General features: G+C 30.1%; 4 protein-coding genes across 7 annotated transcripts; 2 read left to right on the forward strand and 2 right to left on the reverse strand.

The window, feature by feature from the left end:
- Positions 1-2: 2 nt before the first annotated feature.
- LOC127064155 (protein Dr1) lies at positions 3-4,170 on the reverse strand. Of its 4 annotated transcripts, XM_050994784.1 has the most exons (3): positions 4,046-4,089; positions 1,433-1,539; positions 3-639 (listed from the first exon to the last, which is right to left on the reverse strand). In XM_050994784.1, the coding sequence occupies exon 3, from the start codon at positions 629-631 to the stop codon at positions 128-130; it is 504 nt and encodes a 167-aa protein (XP_050850741.1). In that variant the 5' UTR covers positions 632-639; positions 1,433-1,539; positions 4,046-4,089; the 3' UTR covers positions 3-127. The 4 variants fall into 4 exon arrangements, with proteins under 4 accessions (XP_050850741.1, XP_050850743.1, XP_050850740.1 ...); XM_050994786.1 differs by lacking the exon at positions 1,433-1,539 and having other exon boundaries at positions 4,046-4,170; XM_050994783.1 differs by lacking the exon at positions 4,046-4,089 and having other exon boundaries at positions 1,406-1,539.
- On the forward strand, positions 892-3,898 carry LOC127064136 (vascular endothelial growth factor receptor 1-like). Its single transcript, XM_050994752.1, has 9 exons — positions 892-1,231; positions 1,299-1,518; positions 1,606-1,769; positions 1,860-2,106; positions 2,171-2,280; positions 2,356-2,452; positions 2,539-2,953; positions 3,036-3,304; positions 3,366-3,898. The coding sequence occupies exons 1-9, from the start codon at positions 999-1,001 to the stop codon at positions 3,789-3,791; spliced, it is 2,181 nt and encodes a 726-aa protein (XP_050850709.1). The 5' UTR covers positions 892-998; the 3' UTR covers positions 3,792-3,898.
- A 976-nt stretch (positions 4,171-5,146) lies between the features above and the next one.
- Positions 5,147-21,531, reverse strand: LOC127063867 (uncharacterized). The gene is made up of 23 exons (XM_050994134.1): positions 20,437-21,531; positions 19,829-19,975; positions 19,577-19,737; positions 18,976-19,049; positions 18,766-18,875; positions 18,478-18,692; positions 18,281-18,389; positions 18,113-18,207; positions 17,957-18,020; positions 17,807-17,882; positions 17,485-17,709; positions 17,200-17,305; positions 16,897-17,125; positions 16,673-16,810; positions 7,947-8,005; positions 7,751-7,868; positions 6,999-7,270; positions 6,792-6,906; positions 6,645-6,703; positions 6,443-6,568; positions 6,022-6,351; positions 5,512-5,890; positions 5,147-5,425 (listed from the first exon to the last, which is right to left on the reverse strand). The coding sequence occupies exons 3-23, from the start codon at positions 19,717-19,719 to the stop codon at positions 5,159-5,161; spliced, it is 3,309 nt and encodes a 1,102-aa protein (XP_050850091.1). The 5' UTR covers positions 19,720-19,737; positions 19,829-19,975; positions 20,437-21,531; the 3' UTR covers positions 5,147-5,158.
- LOC127064145 (GPI transamidase component PIG-S) lies at positions 13,865-16,620 on the forward strand. Its single transcript, XM_050994764.1, has 5 exons — positions 13,865-14,165; positions 14,261-14,399; positions 14,472-14,619; positions 14,687-15,033; positions 15,104-16,620. Exons 1-5 carry the CDS (start codon positions 14,009-14,011, stop codon positions 15,270-15,272), a joined length of 960 nt encoding a protein of 319 aa, XP_050850721.1. The 5' UTR covers positions 13,865-14,008; the 3' UTR covers positions 15,273-16,620.
- Positions 21,532-22,875: the final 1,344 nt, after the last annotated feature.

Consider the following 22,875-nt stretch of genomic DNA (forward strand, 5'->3'; position numbering starts at 1 on the left):
GCCATTATACACTTATTATTTTTATTCAAAATAAGATCTCCTATTTTCCTTTTTATATTTCTTAATATAATAAAATGTGGGAAAACTTCACATATGATTTCAATTGAATTATTTCTGTATTGTAATTTTATGAGTAATCTTCTTGTTCGCTATCAGTTTGTTGCATTGATGTCATTTGTGCAACTGCTTGCAATTGTTGCCATTGTTGTTGTTCAGCAACAGCTTGTTCTTCTCTTGCTTTTGCAAAGAGTTCTTGTTGTTGTCTCAATAATTCTTCTTCTGGAATTCCCAAATTTTCTAACCTAGTACTCTGACGTCTTCTCTTAGCTGCTACTGCTTTACAATCTCTTAAAACAGCTTCTGCTTCTGCACTATAATCGCCGAAACCAAGTTTCTCAAGTGCTTGCAAAATATGCTCTGCATTTATTGTCTTTTTTTGTTGTTGATTGCATATTTCATTAGCTTCAGAAGACAACAAATGGATGAACTCTGTACAACAATTTAAGATTAATTCTCGTGACTCATTAGCCACGCGTACGTGTGGTAGTATTTCCTTGATCATCTTATTAATGGATGCACGAGGAAGGGTTAACTCGTCATCTTCAGCCGGGGACATCGCAGCCGAGGCCATTTGAAAACCTATAACATTATATAACTATTATTAATATAATATATTATTAAAATAAATTTATTATATCATTCACAATATCATAATATTTACTTTCTTATTTTATTAAATTAAGATATATTTGAAGAATTCTTATGAATAGAATAAGATATCAGATAAAATTGATATAAAATAAAATGAAATGGGTTTTAATCTTATCAAATATTTTTTTAAAGAAATCTTTCCCCTCTTAATATACTATTTATCAGATAAGATTTTCTCAGGCACTCAAATCAGATTTAAAGTACGCAAATCCTTCTAGTTAATAAGAAAACAGAATAGTACATTAATCTGATATCTATTAGTTTATTATTTGTTTCACTAACAACAAATGTTATCTCAAACTTCATCATTTTTTTTACAATCAATTGTGATTTTTCTTATTTTTAATATTAACATATTATGGGCATCAAGTACAAATAAACTTTTTGGTGATGTGAGAAACATCACAGTATATGCTTTAGAAGATGAAAAATATTTAAATCATTATGACATATATCAATCTTTAAAATTAAATATATCTTGGTTACCACCAAATGAGAATATGCAACCTTCCTCATACAGGTAGACATTGACATCAATTATAGTTAACTTTATAGTACAATCATTGATACATTTTATATTATAACAGTGTGACAGTAACAAGCATGTCAAGTGAAAAATCAAATCTTGCAATTTGTCCAAAAGGAATACTGTCTTATATAACAAAAAATAACAGTGAACTTAATGTTTTACTACCACAGAGTGAGTTATCAACTGGTGTACCAGAGTCTTATATTCGTCCAAGCTGCTCATATAAGATAGAAGTTTATGCTAATCCAAGAAAAAAGCCAACAGGAACAGCACAAGAGGTAAGTAGACTTGTAATTAATCTATAAACAGAATATAGATACTCTAAATATTATCATGCCTGTGAATTGATACTATTTATTTTTTAGATAATTTATAAAGTCCCAGAATGTGTAAGTCATAAATGTGATTGCACAAATAGAAAATCTGTATTACCAATCCCTCGTGTAAATGTGACTGTTAATACATGTCAAGTCATAATTACATGGAGCATAGAAACTAATGATACTCATGTACATTCCTACAAAGTTAGGTATAATACAGTAGATTTACTTAAAAAGTAAAATGTCTTTTTTAATTGATATATTATTTTTAATATTACATAGTATTATTTATATTTCAGTATAGGAATTCCTCCTTTAATATCAAAAGCAAGATTTCCTGTATATAATATTTCACAAATAGGTATTACCGAAGCAAAAACTAATATTTTTTTATGGAATTTATATAATGGTTATCAATGTAATGAATTAAAAGACAATTACAAAATATTTGTAACTGCAATAGATGATCATGGTTGCTTTGGTAATCATGGAATATTTACCATCAATTTATCAGATCAGAGTTCATCATTGCAAAACTATTTTATTGTACGTATTTATATAAAATGCCAAAATACTATTAAATGATTAATTGTTTAATATAATTTTGTAGATATTTGTACCTGTTACATTGGTTATCTGTATAATATTCAGTTTGTTTAGTTTTATTTTTTTTAAAAAGAAAAAACAAAAATTCATTTGGAGGAAAGGACATACATCACGGTAATATAAACTGTTTATATAAACAAATATAAATTAATATGTAAAATATATAAAGATATTTTTTTTTAATTTTAGAATACAAGAAATAGATTCCATTTCCAAGTGTAAATCAAATTGGGTGAATTCTATTCTTCGAAAACATAATATGTTATATACTCAATGCAATACAGAGGTATGGAAAAAAATTTATATATATATATATGCATAAAATTATACATAATTCTAAATAATTAATTGTATAAACAATATTTTATAAAGATTATACCATATAAACATGAAACAAGTGAATTTGAAATCCCATATAATTCTTTAAAATTGACTTCTGAATTGGGTGAAGGCCAATTTAGTAAAGTTTATCTTGGATACATAAATAATAATGCAACACCAGTAGCAGTTAAGATGTCAAGGTTATCAAATGAATTAAATAAACTAGATATGTACCGAGAATTTATGGAAGAGATTGAAATAATGATAAAAGCAGGACAACATCCACATTTAGTTAATCTTATAGGTTATTCCATTGTGCCAAATAAATCCGTATATATAATTTTAGAGTATATGAAAGGTGGTAATTTATTGGCATATTTGCATTCAATAAGAGATAAGAAAACTGAATCTGGATTTATACAAAATATTTTTAATAAATATGGATTTGGATTTGGTTCTTTAGAAAGTACATATTTTATTTCTATATTTTTTATATATTTCATATTCATAAAATATATTGTTAATTAATTTTTTAATTATTATTTTAGCATTATATACAACAATAAATACATTATCTATATCTTCAACATATTCAAAAAATGACAAATTGAAATTGCCTAGTTCAAGATATGTTAATCTAGAGTGTTTTAAAAAAGAAGAAAATGCCATAAATATGCAGGCTGAAGTTGAAAGAAATCAATTTATACAATTTGCTCTTGACATTGCAAAAGGAATGGAGCATTTGGAATCTAAGGGTATTATTCATAGAGATCTTGCTGCAAGGAATATATTACTTACTTCAAATCTATCTTTAAAGGTAATAGTTTATAAAATCTGTTAAAAGAACTAATAAAATTATAAACTTTTTATAATTTCAGATATCTGATTTTGGACTTTCTAGAAATGGAATCTATACTATAAATGACATGTCAAGCAAAATAAGACAACTTCCAGTACGCTGGATGTCTCCAGAAACTTTACAAGATCGTATATTTTCTTCTAAGAGCGATGTCTGGTCATTTGCTGTAGTATTGTGGGAGATTGGTACTTTTGGAGCTTTTCCATATTCACATGTACCAGATAACAAATTATTAGAACATATAATTATTGAAAAACAATGTTTAAGTCAACCAAAAAATGTTCCTTGTGATATTTATAAAATAATGCAATATTGTTGGGCATTTCAACCAGAAAATAGACCTACTTTTGCACAACTTGTATTAGATTTACAAGCTTTAATAGGATTCTTGCCTTTACAAAATGCAAAAAATAATCCTTGTTACACATTACTGTCTTATTCTTAGAATATGTAATAGCAAAACAAAAATTGCTACTATTAGTAATGCAAATATAAATAAAAATTGTACTAATATTTTGACATTAAACGATAGATATTTAAATAAAAGCAAGTTATATTTCTATCGATCAATAAAAATTATATATATTTATTAGAATTTTATATATAGATGTTACTGAATACTAATTGATCAATGGTTAAAACGGGCGATTTACTTATCCGATTAATGTTTTTTTTTCCATACAATTTTTGCAAGCTTACAATCTGTTTTAAATCTTCAAATTGCTTCTGCTGTTTATTTAACGCTGCAATGGTTTATACTTTATATTTTAGCACGATCGAAACACAATATGTATTACTTTATTTGCTACTATCGATATATGTCGATAGTTATTGATATTAAGCTTCCTTCATGGTTAACAATTTAATGTGCTTACTTCACGTGGTTCGTATCTATAGAATATGTATGTAGTGGTAAGTGGTTGTGTTATCTGCGATGAAATGCGTGATAGGAAAGTAAGTGATAGTAAATTAGAGTAATAAGATTTGATTTTTGTATAATGTTATTGTACGTATAATATTATTAATTGTATTATTTTGCAATATTATATAAATTTAAACATTTTTTTTATCGTCTCATAAATTCAGTGTTTAATGATTTTACGTAATAAAGGTTAGGTTTACTATACTCTAATTTACTATGTTTAAAGTTTATACATCGGGTCAGTGTATTTATATAATATTTTAAACCTTTAATTGTGTCATTGAAAAAAAATAAAATGAACATTATCAGTATAAATTTGTAATTAGCAACACGTTGAAAATGGAAGAACGAATTGCAACTATCCACTATAATACCAGCACAGAGGGTAAGAGATATATACTATTATTAGTCTAATAATTCTACATTGTTAAATTAAATATTATAATGGATTAAGTATTTATTTATGATTGTTCTATTACATTTTTATCTTAGTTATGATGTATATGATGCTTTCCAATATATACATATAAATACAGTTATAAGTGCTTATTAAATATCGATATAACAAACAAATATATTTGTTATTATTAATACAGATAGTTAAACATTTTAATATTTTTATAAAAAATAAATCATCTATATTTATCTTATTTTTTATTTTGATATGATAATATGACATATCCAGTCAGCTTATTAAGTAAACTTTTATAATACCATTTCACTATGTCCTTTTTATAGAACAACCATAATGTAATATTATTTTATTTGTTCTTTTTCTTTCTTCCTCTCTTTTTTAAGAAAATTATAATCTTCTATGGAAATTTTTATATATAATTTAATTTAGTCTTTAAAAATAGTTTGATATGAATAATACTAAATAAAAAGCAAATCTACATTGTTTTATTCTGTGAGGCCCATGTTGGAAACTCATGTAAATTAAATACATATGTACCCCAAGTACAAAATGCTCCTACAGTTATAACGAGTGTTATAATAGTTGGACCTATTCCAGCAATTACAAAATCTTTTGTTCTTATATGTCCTGCTGCACTGGCAATGGCATTGGGTGGTGTACCTACTGGTAAATGAAATGAGAATGAACAACATATAGTTGCTGGAAGCATAAGATATAAAGGATGTATTTGTAGTGCCACGCTCTAAAACAATAGGAAAAAACAATATAGGAAAATAATTAATTATGATTTTTTTGTAACCTTATTAAATTTATTACCATCTTACTTACCATTTCCGCTAATACTGGTAATATGATATTTGCAACTGCAACATTTGCAGTTAATTCAGTTGCAGTTTCTGCAAATATACAAACAATAGCCAATATTGCTATTGGATGTATAGAATTCAATCCTGTTAATGAATTTCCAAGAATTTCTGATAATTTAGATGATTTACTACCGGCTGATATAGCAAAACCTCCACCAAGCACCAGTATCAAACTCCAATGCATTTTTTGGTGTATCATTTGCCATGTTATCATACCGGGTGACGGTTTTTTAGGACGTTTAGTCGGATCCTTATCAAAGGCATTTAAAAAATCAAGTTTTGCTGGAAGTATGAAGAATAAGATCGTCAGACACGTAGCTGCCGTTGAATCCTTAACCGGCCTGCAAAATAAAGCTAGAGTAATTTCGTAAGATATCAGAAAATCAGTCCATCATTATATTAAATACCTTAAACGTTACTTGTGAAATTTGCAAAGGACTGATGCAATTTAGTAATACGAAATTATACTTACAAATTCGTAATATAAGATGGCCAACCTTGCATGAATCCAGGACTTCTAAAGAACCAAAGTAATACTACAATTACGAACATAATTCCGACTACAGACTCGTGCCACGAAATCGGTCCAAGTTCCTTGTATCTTTTTTGTATCACTTCCGTAGCAACGCGTTCTCCTTGGGAACCGATATCAATCGCTCTAGCATCTTTGCTTTTTGGCCTAAATAGACCCATGTACATCACTTGTAGCCATAACCAGGACAGAAGGCCCATCAGTAACATTGGTGGTACAGAATAAAGCATCCAAGAGGCAAAACTTATACTTGGACTATTTGGAAAACGTCTGAGAAAGATGAAATATAAATGTATTCTAGGAGTTCAAAGATACGATTAAGAAAATTATAATTATAATTATTAGATTTTTAAATACTTACGTTTCGAAAAATCCTTTCAAAGTTAAATTTGTTCCACTTCCTACTATTGTACCGATACCACCGAGACTTGAGCCATAAGCTGCTACCAAATAATAAACCATTGTACTATGTGTCGGTTTTTTTGAACTATAATAAAAGTTAATATATCAAAATAGACTATCAAATATATATGAAGGAAATATATAAATAATGTTTTACATACGTAGGTGAAATCGCCATTTCAGTTTCGTTTTCTTGAATGAACATATTACCAAGTCCTTGCTATAAATAAATCAGACATTTGAAATTAAAAAAAAAAAAAAAAAAAAAAAAATCAAATAAAATTAAAAAGTCAATGAGCGTTACTTACTGTTTCAAGTTCTAAGAGTACCGTCTCCATAATCGGTATCATCATCGCCGTAGCAGCGGTATTAGAAACCCACATAGAGATGAACATCGTTACGAAAAAAAGGCCCAAAGTCAACCTGAAAAATGTATTATCATTGATAATATCCTTATAACTTTAAATGTACCTATAGACGATACTGACGATGTCTAATGAAAGACATAGTGTCACCTTCTATGACTGCAACCGATCATTTTTATGATCAAGAGAGCAATGCGCATATGTAGACCAGAATTTTCAATAACAACGGCAATGACCAAGCTACCAAGAAACATCATTGTAGTATCATTCATATAACAAAGGCAAGTTTCATTAGTGCTCATAATACCCATTAGAGGATAAAATACCACGGGTATGAGACCTGTGATGGGTAATGGCAGAGCCTCTGTTACCCAAAACATTGCCATCAAAGCGACTACGTATAAACATCGCATAGCCAATACCTATAATAATTAAAAATATATATATATATATTATTATTACATTGATACTTATAATATTATAAAAATATGGATCGATAGAATTTTTACATTTTCCCGTAAAATTGCCTTTCTCCGCATCAATCGTAACTCGATACGCAAAGTGACTTGTTTCAATTATCAATTAATTATACTTCACATTTTTACAAAATATTTTTAATCAATTACATAATATTTGTGTACTACGTGAAGATCACGTGCTTACTTCGTATCTTACCTTTATAAGATAACAATCTATTTATCTATTATCTAACTTGATCTGTTTTAATTGAAGCTACACGTTTTGTTAATTTTATAATGACTACGATGAACGATATGTAAAACGATATAGTAAAACATTATTAGTCATTTAGTTACATCCTTTTTGCGCGTTGCGTACTTTTTATTGTTATATCACTTTTTTTTTTATTATTTAATTAAATTAATACAAATAATATCACGAACCTCTTCGGTTTTTATAAGTACTAATGGCAATAGAATCAATGGCCATAGTACAATTATAAAAGATTTCCAATATACTGCTACAAATCGTACAAGCAGATTACCCAAATGTGGCTCTTTCCTAAAATATTTTTAATCTTAATAGCGCACTTTTTTAAATATAATATGTTAATAATCGTTTACATTAATCACTACTTACTCTCTAGCCGTTGTAACGGTAACTTCTGGATAAGGTTCCATTGCAATCGTAGACATTACGTTTTACTAAAATAAAATAACAATATTTAACAATAATTTAGTATTCACTGACATGAAATAACATTGTAAAATAATAATCATTGATAAACGGGTGATAAATTTTAAGTTCACGAAATAATAACATTATATACGTATCGTTCTGTATGGAAATAAATATAATGAAAGTGATGATCAATGTCAAGATTATGCAGTTGAACTAAAACTATGAAGTACGCGATAAAGAATGATTATACAAGGAATTATAAATAATAGGTATATATGACGTTAATAGGTTTTTGCGTCTTACATTTTTTATTAGCCATTAAATAGAAGACATCGAATAAAGCAATTTGATTACCTTTTTGTAAAGACAAGTTTTTAATAAAAATAAAAAAAAAAATAAAAGAAAAAGATTTAGACACGCAATATTTAACAAAGAAAAAAAATATATATATAATTAAAAATTATGAGATCGGTAGGAAGTTAAATTTAAAATTAAAAATATTTTTTTTTAAATAAAAATAATCTTTTGACTGTGAGAGAAAAATATGTTTTGTAAGATAGATAGAATCGAAAAATAAAATTATTAGTCTCTTATAGGTTCAAAACGAATGACATGTTTTTAGTTACATGTTAAAGACACATACGTAATATAATTTAATAAAGAAATGCAATATAATAGATATAAACAGAGAGGACGATGTATTGTTGTCAAGCGTTCTTGAAAGTGCAAAGGTTTAAACTCTCATCTTCTGCGGTATTAAATGGACGTATATTGTATATGTATCCTGCAAAACGAATTAAACGTCTCATGTTGGTGAACCAAAAATAGATTAGAACTCTTGTTTTAGTATTTTGTTTTTCTTTAGTTAAGAAATATTACCAAGAGAAGCTTAGCAAAGATCGTTTGGGACAAAAAATAAGTTCGAAGATAAAATGGTATTGTTCTTATTCGATAAGATGTATCGTGTTGTCGTTCATTTTTATAATAGCGATTTTAATAAGATTAAAAATAACGTTAATTGCGCTATAAGTTTTTGTCTCGCACAAAAATAGAAAATCGAGTAGAGAAGAATATCTCATAGAGGGGGGGAAAAAAACAGAAACAAAAAATGCATTTTTTGGATATAACAATAAAAAGAAGGCGGATGTGCACCGCATGAATACATATAATACACTCACTGATTTCAAAATTCGAAGGAAAATTATCTTTTCCCTTGAAAGTCTTCGAATCTTCTTGCAGAAAGGGAAAAAATAATATTAGCACACTGTTATAGCTTGTAAGGAATGCATCTTGATGAAGGAAGCTACGTCGGATGAAACTTTGAAAATAATTATAAGAGAGAATCGATATATCTTAAAAACAGTAATACGAGTGTTAACTATTTCTCAATATTAATTACAAACGATTAATTTATTTCTAAAAAGATAGAAAGAATGATCACTTTGATTAAGCATTTACGATGAATGAAAGAAAACGATTGAAACGATAGACCGAGTTAACTTTCCATTCGTTGGAAGCATACTGGTCAACGTGAAGCAAAGGCACCAGAGTTAAACGAGCAATTCAAGTATCACCCCTCTCTCTTTCTCTCTCTCTTAACTCGTTCTCCTGTTTTCTTTTTCTCTTCTCCTCTTTTCTCCCGTTTTATCTTTCTTTCTCTCTTTCTTTCTCATTCTCTCTCTTTTTCTTTCTTTCTTTTGCTCTTTCTTTACCAAAGAAACAATGAAAACCATTGACCTACAGCTGTTGATCGTATGTTTCTTTCGACCTAAGGATTTTCATCGATAAGCTTAGTCATCCTTTTCAAGGTCTTTCAAGGTAAAGGACGAAGAAAAGAAGTACCGGCGACTAAGAGGGGGAGGGTAATATATCATTTCAGAACATAGTGGGAAAAATCTCTACTTTCGCGGAACAAAGAAATGAGACCGGTCCTCTCTTATTATATTATATTGAAATTTTTATGGATAATCCCTTTTCTTTCTTTTTTTATTTGACCAAAGAAAATTTGAAAAAAAAATTCTTTTTCAAACGTTTCAATACATTAATTTTTTTCTTCCAGCCAAGAAAATGAGAAGAAAAAAAAATGAGGACAATCTTCCTACGTTTATATATATATTTTTTTTTCTTCGACATAATAATTGTTCTTTGATATATATTACTGTTTTCATTTTCATAGAAATCGTGAATTTAACGTTAAAAGAAAAGCTCGTGAATATCAGAAATAATTATAATTTCTTATCATTTTACCATTATCAACTTCTATCAGTTTAAAATAGACTTGGAAAAAATCGTAAAACTTTTAGTTTTTATGATCGTTTTAAATGATATTTGTAAGTTCGTGTTACGTGAATAAAATTAGTCACCGTTTTAAAGATACTTAATTTTTACTTGGTAAACAAAATTCATTGAATAATAAAATTATCCTTGCTTTTAATTGCTTTTTTTTAATCTTCTTCTCTTCAAAACAATTTTTGAATGAACTATATAAATATATAATGTAATCGTATCAATACTGATTCATTATCATTTGATTTACAATCATGTTCAAAATTATTTTAATATCACCCACAAGAGTTCTATTATCATTTATTAATTTCTCGAGGACCTATCGAAGAATGATAAAAGCATTGTCATTGATTTATCTTTTTACTAGCTAAGACAAATACCAACTCGTTATTGAGCTTGAAGTTGAAATCTATCGATCCGTGAGAAAAGAATTAAAAAAGAATTTACATTCCTTCACGTTTAAATCTTGGCAAAAAATATCCTAGTAAAATAACGATAATGGATGTTCAAGGAAAGAAGTGAAAGTGTAATCACTCTTAATGAAAAATAGTTAAAAAAAAAAAAAAAAAAAGACGTGGATGACAAAGATTATAAAACAAACGATACCATATTGGCGTTAGGTTCTTCTTAATGAATAAAATTATTCGCGTCTTCGATGTGTTAATGAACTCGGTAATATATGGAGGCGCGTGAACTCTGCGATCGCATTCATTATCGTTACGTGTTCGAATTATACATCGGAAGTACTCGTTCGATTGATTCAAGTTATTCTTTTCATCATTCATTTCACGTACCATGTAAGAAAATAACACGTCATTGAGGTAGCAGGTCATTCGTAAAATGCGGTGTAGGATCGGCTAAAGTATTCCTACTTTTTCGATTCGAATCAATATATTATTTGTCTTTTTTTTTTCTCTTTCTACGTACACGTATATATTTATAATATTAAAAAGAAATTATACCACATATTGTGAATTGAAGTATAAAGAAAGAAGGATAGATCACTTGAATAAATTCTTTCTTTTTCTTTTTTTTTTTTCCTTGGAATAATTTTACATATCTGTTCTCTTTCATGCGCACATAATTTGAGATGTCCGTTCAGACATTTGACTTTCAATCTCCTGGAAATATTCCTTTGAATGACAATAACAAAGATGAATGTTCCTATCATGAATGATCTTTCATCCATATAAATTTGTTACTTTTAAAAATACACGGTATAACGTGTAATCATAAAATAAAGACAGATCTATGTTCATGTGAGATTCTATTAAATTATCATTCTACATTATGTGTGATTAACGATGGAACTGCTCTTACGTAATATACATATAAACAAGGAGAAGCACATATAAGAGATTGAATTCATAGTGAAATAGATTTAAATATTATACATTCTCTATTTCCTTTTCCAAATTAAGATCAAAGGTCTAACGAATAAAGCTTCGAATTTAATCTATCATTAATTATGTATTTGTGAACGCTCGAACACAAAATTATTTCTTTCTTTGAATAATTAGTCAATAAAAAGTGTGAATTATAATTCATGCTTTTATTACATGTATTCTTATCTTTTCACATACAAACATTATTATCACACAATGACACTTTACTGTAGGATAAATATAAAGGGATAACATATGATAGATAAAGAGGGAGACATTCAAATGTCGTAGGTGTATCTTTGTATGAATGATGAAACTTCGTTTTAATTTAAAATTTTGCCAAACGTAACACGTTTTATTGTATGTTTATTTAATTATTATCCAATGTGAAGTAAAGAGATTTCAAACTTTATTAATGCAACTTATCGAGTTGTTATCTGTTAACATTAAGAAATAATTACACGTTTAGTTAGAATAAATAGATATGAGCATACCTTTTTCCTTAAGTGATCAATCGATTATACTTTTGATAGAGATGAAATAATGATGCACACTTTATAATCGTATAAATACGGCTTTAAAGATAATTTTCTTTCGATGGATAAAGAAGTTTTAGGATGATATCACTATCATCATTTACAAAGATTAAATATAAGAAATTACAACATCCAAAGGATTTACTTGTACGTCCTTATTCATTTCTAAAATGCACGATAACATTGTCGCTTCTTATAAAAAAAAAAGAAAAAAAAAATATTCGGAGCATTTTTTTATATTAATTAAAAATTGAGAAAGAAGAGACACTACTACCGTACAAGTTTGACTAATATACTTAACTAACGTCATACTTCGTATCGTGCCAGAATACTTGCAACCGATTTGGACCTAGTTCAATTTACTTCGAAGGTTGTTATGCCGAATAAGAAACACTTGTTGTTTCTTACCAAGGTTGTGGTGAATGATGTAAAATAAATAAAATAAAATAGTTATAATATCATTTATTGATAAAAACGCGATTATGTCGTATTATCTCGGGAAATGACCGTATAAATAAATTTCTATTATTGCAATAAGTTTTGCATTGGAGAATACGCAATAAAAAAAGAAAAATTGTATGCATAAAAATTATACATATATGGATGTATCTTTTTATCTTGATGTTCGATCGATGTAACGATTTGAATATCATGTTTTAATTATATGTAAATATAATTTTTCTTACAGAAAAATATAGAGTATATGGCAGTATATGCTTCGCGATAATACTCTTAGGAATTGGAGTACCATTATGGTGGTACATGACAACTGTACCAAGAGTGGCACTTCCCTATTCTGGAATTGATGACTTATCAAATCTGGAAATTAGAATTAAAATGAAGATCCTTGTTGCTGCTCTCACCGATGAACGAGCAACTGCATTAACCGAAGAAATAAGAAGGACATTCGAAGACAGTGGTATTTTCATATTATGATTAGATTTTTTTTTTTTTTTTTTTAGAATTCATTAATTATTAGAGTCCTTGTTGATCGAAACTAACTTCCCATTAAAGTACGTGAGTAGAATAGCCTTTTGATCTCTTTATAGTTCTATTCTTTACATTGACCTCTTTTAACGTATGACACAAGTGTTGAATTTCACGTACAGAATTTAAAGAGACATACATAACATACATAATACATTGTTTGATTAGTTTCTTCATTCCCCCTTCGATCATGTTACTCTATCATTTCAGAGATCTACGACTTGGAAGTTGTATATCAAGTGGTATCTAGCAATCTTTTGGCATTAGCTTTTGCCCATCACGAGTCAGAAAAAATCGCTTCTACCTTCGATTTGGATGTAGGCAATCTTTTGTTCTTAGAATCTCCAAATCTCAATGATGCTGTAGTCGTTGGCTCTAAAAGGACTATATACTTCTCTATCGAGACAAGTAAGTTCTTACTTTTAACAATAATTTTGTATTTCACAATGAGTACACAATGTTACAACGATCAAAATCTTTCCAGGCAATGAAAAATTGGTACAAGTGCTATCCGAATGGATCCTTCGTGAGAAATCGTTAAACCTTACTAAAAATGCGCTTACAAATCCTACAGATTACAGTCTTGACGAAGAAAATAGACAGAGATTTCCTGCTAGTTCAGCTTATGATGTTTTAATAACTATAGTGAATCCCGATCCTGAAACACTAAAAGTCAATTGGGATCTGCGGACAATGGCCGAGGGTATATATTATTATTGTATATTACATAATCATTCACATAGACGATTGTTATATATAGCATGTGTTCATAAATAAATGTCTATTTTATTTAGAGTACATAGAGCCATTCCTCGATCAATTGTCGATGGTAAGCAATTTTTCGGTGAAGTCACAGTGGTTATATTTATTACCACTAGGCGTTAATCCAATACGTGTTCCCGACAGTAGCTTGCAGGGTAGACATTATGGTCTCATGGAAGATGTTTTACCACATATTGTAACACCATTAGAAAAAAAATTAGGTAAAGCTTTCGATTAATCATTAAAAGAAATATCTGAGTAATAATTCTCCGTGATTCTTTATAAAAAAAGAAAAACATCAATTTTCTAATTCTAGCATCTCAAGTGAGTCTTCATCCATGCATAAATTTTGTAGCGTACATAGTTCCATGTAATAATGCTCCCTTATATATTTATACGCGTAATGGTCGCAAATCAACGACTGATAGTGGCGTTGAAGCATTTTTATCCCCAAGGTACATAAGTTTTATAAAAGCGATATTCTTTTCTTTCTCTTTCTTGATATTAATATAAATTACATATATTAGATGGGGTGGTGTTGTGTTCACTAATCCTTCATTTGAAGCATGCGAAGCTGCAGCACGTGGTAAAGCTACTACCATTATTCCCGACGAAGCCATTATCATCGGGTCATTTCTTGCACAACTAAGATTGCTTTTAGGCATTCCAGAAATGGTAATTCATTTGGAAATACAAACAATTTGTCAATTGAACGATAAAAATATTTCATTTATAATTTCAGAAGCCTATAAGCAGCGTAACCGTAGTACCACTGGTTGGATTGAAATCACATGATTGGGAAGTAGATGCTTTGCTGCGAGTTCGTGCCATGGAACAGTTAACTTCTGCTAAATTAACATTGCAATCGTTAGCTCAACTTCTCACAGAGATCAATCGTATCGTTATTACAGATGTTGTAGGAAATAGAATAAAAGTTGCGCTAGATTTGGTGGAACGTTCTGCTGAGCTCCTTAGGCATGGCGATCTTATGAACGGTTTTATCCTCAGTAAAGATGCATTTATTACTGCCGAAGAAGCTTTCTTCGATCCAACTTTGTTAGCACTTCTTTATTTTCCAGAAGATCAAAAGTAAGCCATTCTTTTTCTTAACTCTTGTACAACAAATTTTTATCTCAATTTTAATGTTTCATTTTTTCAGATATGCTGTATATACACCTTTATTTTTACCGGCAATGATCCCTGTTTTGTTGTCTCTTAGAACTATACTAAAATATTATAGAGGTAGCAAAACCGACCCGAAAAAGGTAACTACTCAAAATAAAACGAACAAAGATGCGACACAGGTAAAAGATAAGAAAGTACAGTGATATAAATTATTTAATTTGATAAGATCTACGAGCAATTTTTGTTTGAAATAAAGTAAAAGTTGAAGGGGGTTTTTTCAAAACAGTAATAGAAATAATTTCTTTTTTATTGTGGTCACATATGCATATGTATATGTTCAGAAATTGTTTCACTGTTCGTTATAAATTTCTATTCGTTATAAAAGCTTTACACTTTCGATCTTTACACATTTCAAAGAAAAATGTCAGGAAAGCGTAAAAATAATTTTTTTTAATAATAAAAAAAAAAAAAAACAAAAAAGAATGTGTGATATCATGAAAATACTTCCAAAAGAAGAGTATAATAAATGATGACTCTTCCGTATTGAGCCACTTGCAATATTCATTTGTGAATAAGGTCTATGAGCAACTTGAAAGTTACAAATAAGTAATTACACTCTTTTTTCTTTCATACATAAAAATTCTAGTTGCCTACAGTTTTCATTTTGCTAATTATGACAAATGAAACTTTTCGTATGTCATAATATAAGAAAATGTGCTACCACGTGTACATATATATTTATTCGTGTACACGATGGAAATTTACACTCAACTCGAGCAAACATACCATCCTCCCATACAATCTTTTCATCAAATTTGAGATTAATTATCATTAGATCGTTAGAAATAACTAATAGTCTATGTACACGTATATCAAATCAATCCTCAACCAGTTACCACAAGATTACAAAAACTTGCAAGTTAAATTACTATAAAAAATGTGTCCATCTACCATAGGAGATTATTTGAATCGCCATTTATACAAAAACAAAGTCATTTCGTGAAGCAAAAACGTATAAAATAAAATTATTAGCTGCACTCTTTCACTTTCACTAATGTTTCTACAAAATAAAAAAAAAAAAAATACAACAGTGAATGTATTTGAAATAAAATATAAAATTGTAATAATTAAAAAATATATTCTCTATCAAAAAATAAAATATATAATAAATATTAATTTTGAACTCCTTAAACACAGCAACATAAACATTTTTTTTTCATTTCTTTCGCTTTGCTGTATAAAACAAAAAAGTATTTTTTAATTGTAAAAATCTCATGATCCTCTATAGTAGTGCGCACAGTATATTATTCTATATTAGTCAATAGTAAAAGTGTAAGAAAAAAAAATCATATCTTTATACGAAAAACAATCGCGCTATATAATGAGATATTAACAATATCTTATCTTGAAATGTCAGTAATAGTAATATAAGTTTTAGTTAATATTTGTAGAAACAAGAATGATAAACAATTTGTATTGCCTCCACCCGTTGTCCCGTAAATCTCAAATGGTAGTTGGACATCGTAGAATAAAAATAAATTAATCGTCGAATCTATGATCTTATTCGTACGAAAAAATAGAAAAAAGAAGAGGAGTTAAGTCAACAGGGACTTTGAACTAGCTGTATCGCATGTTGCAGTGCATCAGCGATATTCTGAAAAACAGGTACACCTTCGCGCTTTGCATAATCCGACAGGTACATCCTTCCCCGATTATAGTCTTTCGTGGCTTGTTCGGTTAACTAAATTTTTATCAGAATATAATATATTTAAAGATTTTAATGTAATGAGAGAAATATATGATAACTCTAAATAATAATGATCTCACCTTTTCACCAGAAATAATACAACCCTCGGGGAGAATTTGAACACACAGGACAAGCTTAGCACGTATTCCAATCAAGTGAGCTGCTAATGCCATTATAGCAATGCCACGAGAGTGCTGCGGTACAATTAATAGGATTAACCGCGAATTTTTCATCCTTTGTAATTCGTGTGGCAATACCCTTACGTTGTACTCATTTAGGCTTGGTCGGTATAGAGTTAAACCCATAGACCTTAAAAATGTATTAATTATGAGCAAGCCGCGAATACTCTAGAAAAAAATATTCATGAGATTTTTAATGCTCACTCAATCAATGGAGCTGCAGAAGATTCTAACCAAAACAGATCTTTACTGACCACTCCAACATACAGGTCTCTCTTCTCAGACTCTGGTATTAAGGAGTTAGTCCAATCTAAAAAGTTTGTGTACAGGTACATTTATAAATATATGTGCCTTCTTTTTTAATAATGAATTACATATATTAAACCATCGAAATAAGCTACTTCTACGTCGAGATCACGATAAGAATTGAAGGTACGTGTGATATACGAGTCAGACTATGGGAAGTTGCAGAGAAAATCATAAATATACCTAGGAAACGATTAAAAGGGTGTACAATAGCTCTGCGTAGAAATTTTGAGGCCTTCCTACATAATATACTCCAAACTGAAGGTATCTCACTTTCACAAGAAACTCCATTATTCTTCATCCGCCATGAAGCTTCGCTGGCTAAACAGTAAAACTGTTCGAAGTTTATCCGCGATTCTGCTGGATCACCCTTCCCTGGAAATCCATCGATCACGGTTCTGTACGTTTCTACAAAGTATCAAAAATATTTTTTGCGAATTAAAGCAGATAGTACACCCGATATACTTTGCATATTATTTATGAATAAAATTTATGTATATATTACCTGATTTATTTACAGCATTGAACAGATCTGAAACTGACACATTACATTTTGTGTTTGTCTGTAAGGCTACCCAAGCCTGAAAATATCATAAATAATAAGGTACCATTCATTTATTCCTAGATTTGTTAATATATGGAGATGTGTACTAACTTCTTTTAAATTTATTGTACCACTATCATTAATGTCCAAAGATTTAAAAATCTCTCTTAACATCCTGGAAAAAGAAATTTGAATACATTGTTAAAAATATTGTTATTATGTTGATATTTTGTCAAGTAAAAGCTCACAATTGCAATATTTATTTACATTATATCGGACCCATTTTGACTTAGAGAGATTCTCATAGTTCTCGCCCCATCATCAGCATGTAAGTCCTGTACGTTTATTTGTTCACGCAAAACCTACAAAAAATTACATATATTAATATTCACGATTCACGTATTATCATTTTTCTTTTTTTTTTTTTTTTTTTACCTTAGATGTACAATTTAGAGCGACCGATACGCTTTCAAATATAGGTATCCTGTGTCTTTCCATAAAGTATTGAAGTACAAGTAATCCATTCATTAAATCATAGTATTCCCTAATAATATATAAATATTTATATTTTTTATAACGTTTATATTTTGTTATTGTTTTGTATTGTCTTAGAAATAATTCATATTACGTACTGTGATGAAACACTTTCTCCGAGTATAGTCTGATCTTGTCGATACGGGTAAATTACAAGAATCAGAGATTCACTCCTAGTTGCTGCCAATTGAGCTGCCTCTATAATTCCGGCACTATTACGAGTTTGATTATCGATTACAAAAAGCAGAACGCGTGCTGTCTGTTTTGCTTCATATTCTTGAGCTATAAGCTCTGGTCCCCATTGCGATACTTGCTACAATATATTTCGTCTATCAACACCTACAGTTTTATATACAATTCTAAATTCTAATAAAAGTAAAGCTTACAGGATTATAGTAAGTAATTCCAAGTCTTTGAAGTGTCGGTATTGCTATCTCTGACCTCCAGGTGGTTGGATTACAAGAGCCACCCAAAAATACCTCATATGCCATTCTCTCTGGAAAAATCCATAATTTAAGTTTGTATTTTTTTTCTTGTCTTTTTTTTTTTAATTTTGTTAATTTATGAGGGAAAGAAGAAAAGATTATTTTACTTACTTGAACCAATTTTGTAATTAGTATCCTTTCCATCACAGTGTAACAAATGAGAGGTGCTCATAGGAACGACTGTTCTATAATTAAATATAAATATAATGAGTAATTTGCTTTTAAGCATTGTACAGTGATCCAGTATTATCACACTCAAACGATGTTACACATTTTGCAGCAGGATTTGATATTTCTGTTCTTTGATTATTGAATATATATATATATATCAAAATAAAGTTTAGAAATATAGGAAAAGTGGCGTTGGAGTGTGGTAATAGGATACTTTTCATTGTTACTTATTACCAGAATTTATCTAAAAATTGCACATACTTCCAAATATCAAATCCTCTTGCAATGAAAAACAGCACACTGTGTTTCATCATCATTAAAATATCTTCATAGCTATCTTAACCAAATGTTCAATATTTTCTGCCTGTAACAAAGATTTATTTTTAACAGATTATCGACTTTATGAAGCAAAAACTATCACTGTGTATGTAAACAATTATTTATTTATTCTTCTTTTGTTGTAAAAATTATCTGACATTATTGAATATTTAGATATATGCATATCACGAAACAATAAATATATTTTAAGCTTTCGCAGTACCCTCGTTCGCACAGAAGTGCCAGTTCTGCGGCAAATATGCAGAACTCCTCAAACATTATACAGGAATCTGTACTGATCCCATAACTATTCTCAACATCGTGCAGCATGTCCTGCGGCTGTAACCAGTTCGGGAAGAACAGCATTGTGTATATTTTTTTTATCTGAAATATACGTATACACATAATAGATATATTCTATTCTATATAAAAAATAAAGTTATCATGATAAATAATGCATTTTAAATGTACTTACTAAACTGGGTCAAGCGGCAAACTAAGCAGCCCTTAGCCAATACAAAACAAGTATTCATCGTTTAAGAGAACTCGTTTAATCCAAATACGTTCTTTGGAAAACAAAGGTATATTCCAAATTCTTTATAGACTTTGGATTCAAGTGTTCCTGTATAATAAAATAATGAAACACAATACTCTTTTCTCCTTATCATAACACATAACAGAATATATAAAAAGAATGAAAAATATTATCGGAATTAATATACAAATTAAATTAATGAAAGACAAAACTAATGTATTTATTGATAAAAAAGAAAAAATTAAGATTCGCGTAGAATTCTTAAGTAAGAATAGGAATTAACGCGTTTACAGCTGGAAATATTATTTGAAAAGGTGCGTAGGAGAAGACGCTTTTGGACGGAGAGAAAGAGAAAGAGAAAGAGAAAGAGAAAGAGAGAGAGAGAGAGAGAGAGAGAGATAGAGAAAGAAAGAGGAAGAAAAGAGGGAGATCGAGCAAGAAAGAAAGAGAAAAAAAGAGAGAGAGAGAGACAGCAACGATCACGATAAATCGTAGCTCAGCACTCCTGATCGTTCGATAGAAAAGCGACGGTCGAATAGCGCACTAACCTTGATGTTTCGGTACTGCATACCCACGCACAAAGAACATATACGGTAAACGTCAAAGAAAAAGTCATAAATATTGAACGCATTTGATGCACCCTTGATCTTGGATCCTCGATGAAAAGAGAAAATATCAGCGATGATCGATAGTCCAAACGTGCGTATCAAAAAAATTCATACGCTCGGGAGCTCCGCGTATTCCTGCTATTGCTCATACTTATTTATACACCGTTATATTTAAAATGAAAGACCGTGTCGCCGGATATCAGCGGGAGCTGGACGTCAAACGAGCGATATTATCAAGAAAGCTTCGTTAAATCGACTGACAACGTTTCTAACTATATAAAATATCCACGTTCGCGCGTCGCGTTTATCCAACACAACACACTTCTCTTTTCTGAGTCAAACAGGAGCCAAAGAGTTAGTAACGAGCGAACCAGAAGCTGGCGCTACCGTAAAGCGCATCGTGCTGCTTGACATGTTTTGCTCCCGCTTCTTTTATCCCTTTCCTTTTTTCTCTCTTTTTTTAGGCACGACCGCAGGGAGTTCCTTATGCTCTCGATACAGCGAAAAGTCTAACAAATGATTATCTTCGAAACTACTTGAGATATCCAAAAAATTGTATACTTTTGGATCTTTACTTTTCATATCAAAATCTAATATGTATATGTGTGCTTTATGTATGTATGTGTGTGGTGTGTGGTGCGTGACGCGCGCTCGCGTGCGTACGTGTATGTATATTTTCTCTATCGTTTCGAACGACTGAATAAATTCGCTTGAAATTTATACAAGAAGAAAGAAAAAAAGGAGATTTGAGTTACTTGCAGATAAGGATTCACAAGTAATTTCGGTTCGATACGATTTCCGGTTTTAAAATGGCGGGCATTTCAAAAAGTACAAAATTTCTACAAAATCACAAAATGTAGGAAATGAATCTAATCGGAACTGAATATAAAAAAAAAAGATGAACACAATTTCTGTAAGAATATATTACAAATAGTTTTAGCCATTAATGTGAACTACATCGGTCGTGCCTATACTCTCTCTCTCTCTCTCTGTCTCTCTCTCTCTCTCTTTCTCTCTCTCTCTCTCTCTGTGTATGTGTCTTACACAGAAATATTGCTTTCGAGATTACCGTCTAACACAATCGTTCTTTAACTTGTACGATATTTCCGTTTATATAGAAACTATATATTTATATATACATACATATATATGTATCTATGAATATGTGTGATGTATGTACACACACACATATATATATGTATATATAATATATATATATATATATATATATATATATAAGGACGACTTTCGGATAAATGAGAAAGATTTCAGATCAAAGACGAACAGCGGACGACATTTTTCGCTTACCCGCGCGCACCGACCGACTCAAAACAACTGGTTTTTCAAGGAATGACGTAAACTTCCAACAATGAGACCCTCGCCCCACTCCCTTTTACCACCTCCTCTACGAACATCTAGTACTACTTGCTTCTAGTCTCTCGATGGAGGGGAGACACGAGACGGTGGTGGCGATGGAAGTGAGGGAGGTGGAGATGGTGGTGGGGTAGTGGTAGTGATGGTGGTGGGGTAATGGTACGATGATGGTGGGGGTAGTGATGGTTAATGGTGGGGCGGACACGTTGCTTTTCGAATTTTACATCCTGCAAATTACATTTGTGTCATTCCTCATGAGATCACATCACATATATAAATATCGTGTAAGCGAGGAGCCTTTTATACGTATGAAGCAATACACTCATTTGATCATTCATTATTCTGAATCAATCGAAGTTATCCTGAAGCAGCAGCAAGGATTCGAAAATGATATGCGATCATAGAAGAGAAGGGGTAAAGATGACGTTTGATTTTCTTTCTTTCCTTTCCTCACCTCCCTTTTGGCTCTCCACTCCTCTCCTCTTGGCACACGATAACCTTTCAAATCGATTCTTAATCGCCGTTTGCCTCCGTAGTAAAAGGGAGTCCCATGTGCGAAATGTTGAACGCGGTTTTTGATCAAATATGGTATGGCTAGCTTGTTACGCTTTGTCGATCGAATCGTACTTTTACGTCGTCCTAATAGAGTGGGCGTCTTAAGAAATTCAATTCGCTCTAAACAAGGGAAGAATCATTTTGCGTCGAAGTAGTATATACATTTTTATATAATTTTTTAATGTATTTCAAAAAGCAACTGTTTCCTTTTTTCGTTTCTTTCTTTTCTTTTCTTTTCTCTCTTTTTTTTTTTTTTTTGTTACTTTAACGCAAGAACACGACGAATTAATTGACGACGTATTAACGAGAATAGTGGTAAGATGACAAATAGGATATCGGATAAAAGGTTACAATATCTTGATAAAATATTTTCTGACGAAGAAGCCGATACTGAGATGATACAATCGTTTATAAATTATATGTTATTATGACACATACTTATATCATGTG

This window comes from Vespula vulgaris, chromosome 5 (genome assembly GCF_905475345.1).
Source record: "Vespula vulgaris chromosome 5, iyVesVulg1.1, whole genome shotgun sequence".
Classification (NCBI taxonomy): domain Eukaryota; kingdom Metazoa; phylum Arthropoda; class Insecta; order Hymenoptera; family Vespidae; genus Vespula; species Vespula vulgaris.

Excerpts from the sequence above, each read along its gene's own strand:
- LOC127064155 (XM_050994786.1), bottom strand. The coding sequence starts at position 631 with ATGGCCTCGGCTGCGATGTCCCCGGCTGAAGATGACGAGTTAACCCTT.
- LOC127064136 (XM_050994752.1), top strand. The coding sequence starts at position 999 with ATGTTATCTCAAACTTCATCATTTTTTTTACAATCAATTGTGATTTTT. Across the intron at positions 2,453-2,538 it reads ATACTCAATGCAATACAGAG|ATTATACCATATAAACATGA; the intron begins GTATGGAAAAAA and ends TATTTTATAAAG. Across the intron at positions 2,954-3,035 it reads TGGATTTGGTTCTTTAGAAA|CATTATATACAACAATAAAT; the intron begins GTACATATTTTA and ends TTATTATTTTAG.
- LOC127064145 (XM_050994764.1), top strand. The coding sequence starts at position 14,009 with ATGGTAAGCAATTTTTCGGTGAAGTCACAGTGGTTATATTTATTACCA. Across the intron at positions 14,166-14,260 it reads ACCATTAGAAAAAAAATTAG|CATCTCAAGTGAGTCTTCAT; the intron begins GTAAAGCTTTCG and ends TTCTAATTCTAG. Across the intron at positions 15,034-15,103 it reads TATTTTCCAGAAGATCAAAA|ATATGCTGTATATACACCTT; the intron begins GTAAGCCATTCT and ends TCATTTTTTCAG.
- LOC127063867 (XM_050994134.1), bottom strand. The coding sequence starts at position 19,719 with ATGCTGTTCTTCCCGAACTGGTTACAGCCGCAGGACATGCTGCACGAT. Across the intron at positions 6,569-6,644 it reads GAAATGGCGATTTCACCTAC|TTCAAAAAAACCGACACATA; the intron begins GTATGTAAAACA and ends CTTTTATTATAG. Across the intron at positions 5,891-6,021 it reads CCATCTTATATTACGAATTT|GCCGGTTAAGGATTCAACGG; the intron begins GTAAGTATAATT and ends TTTATTTTGCAG.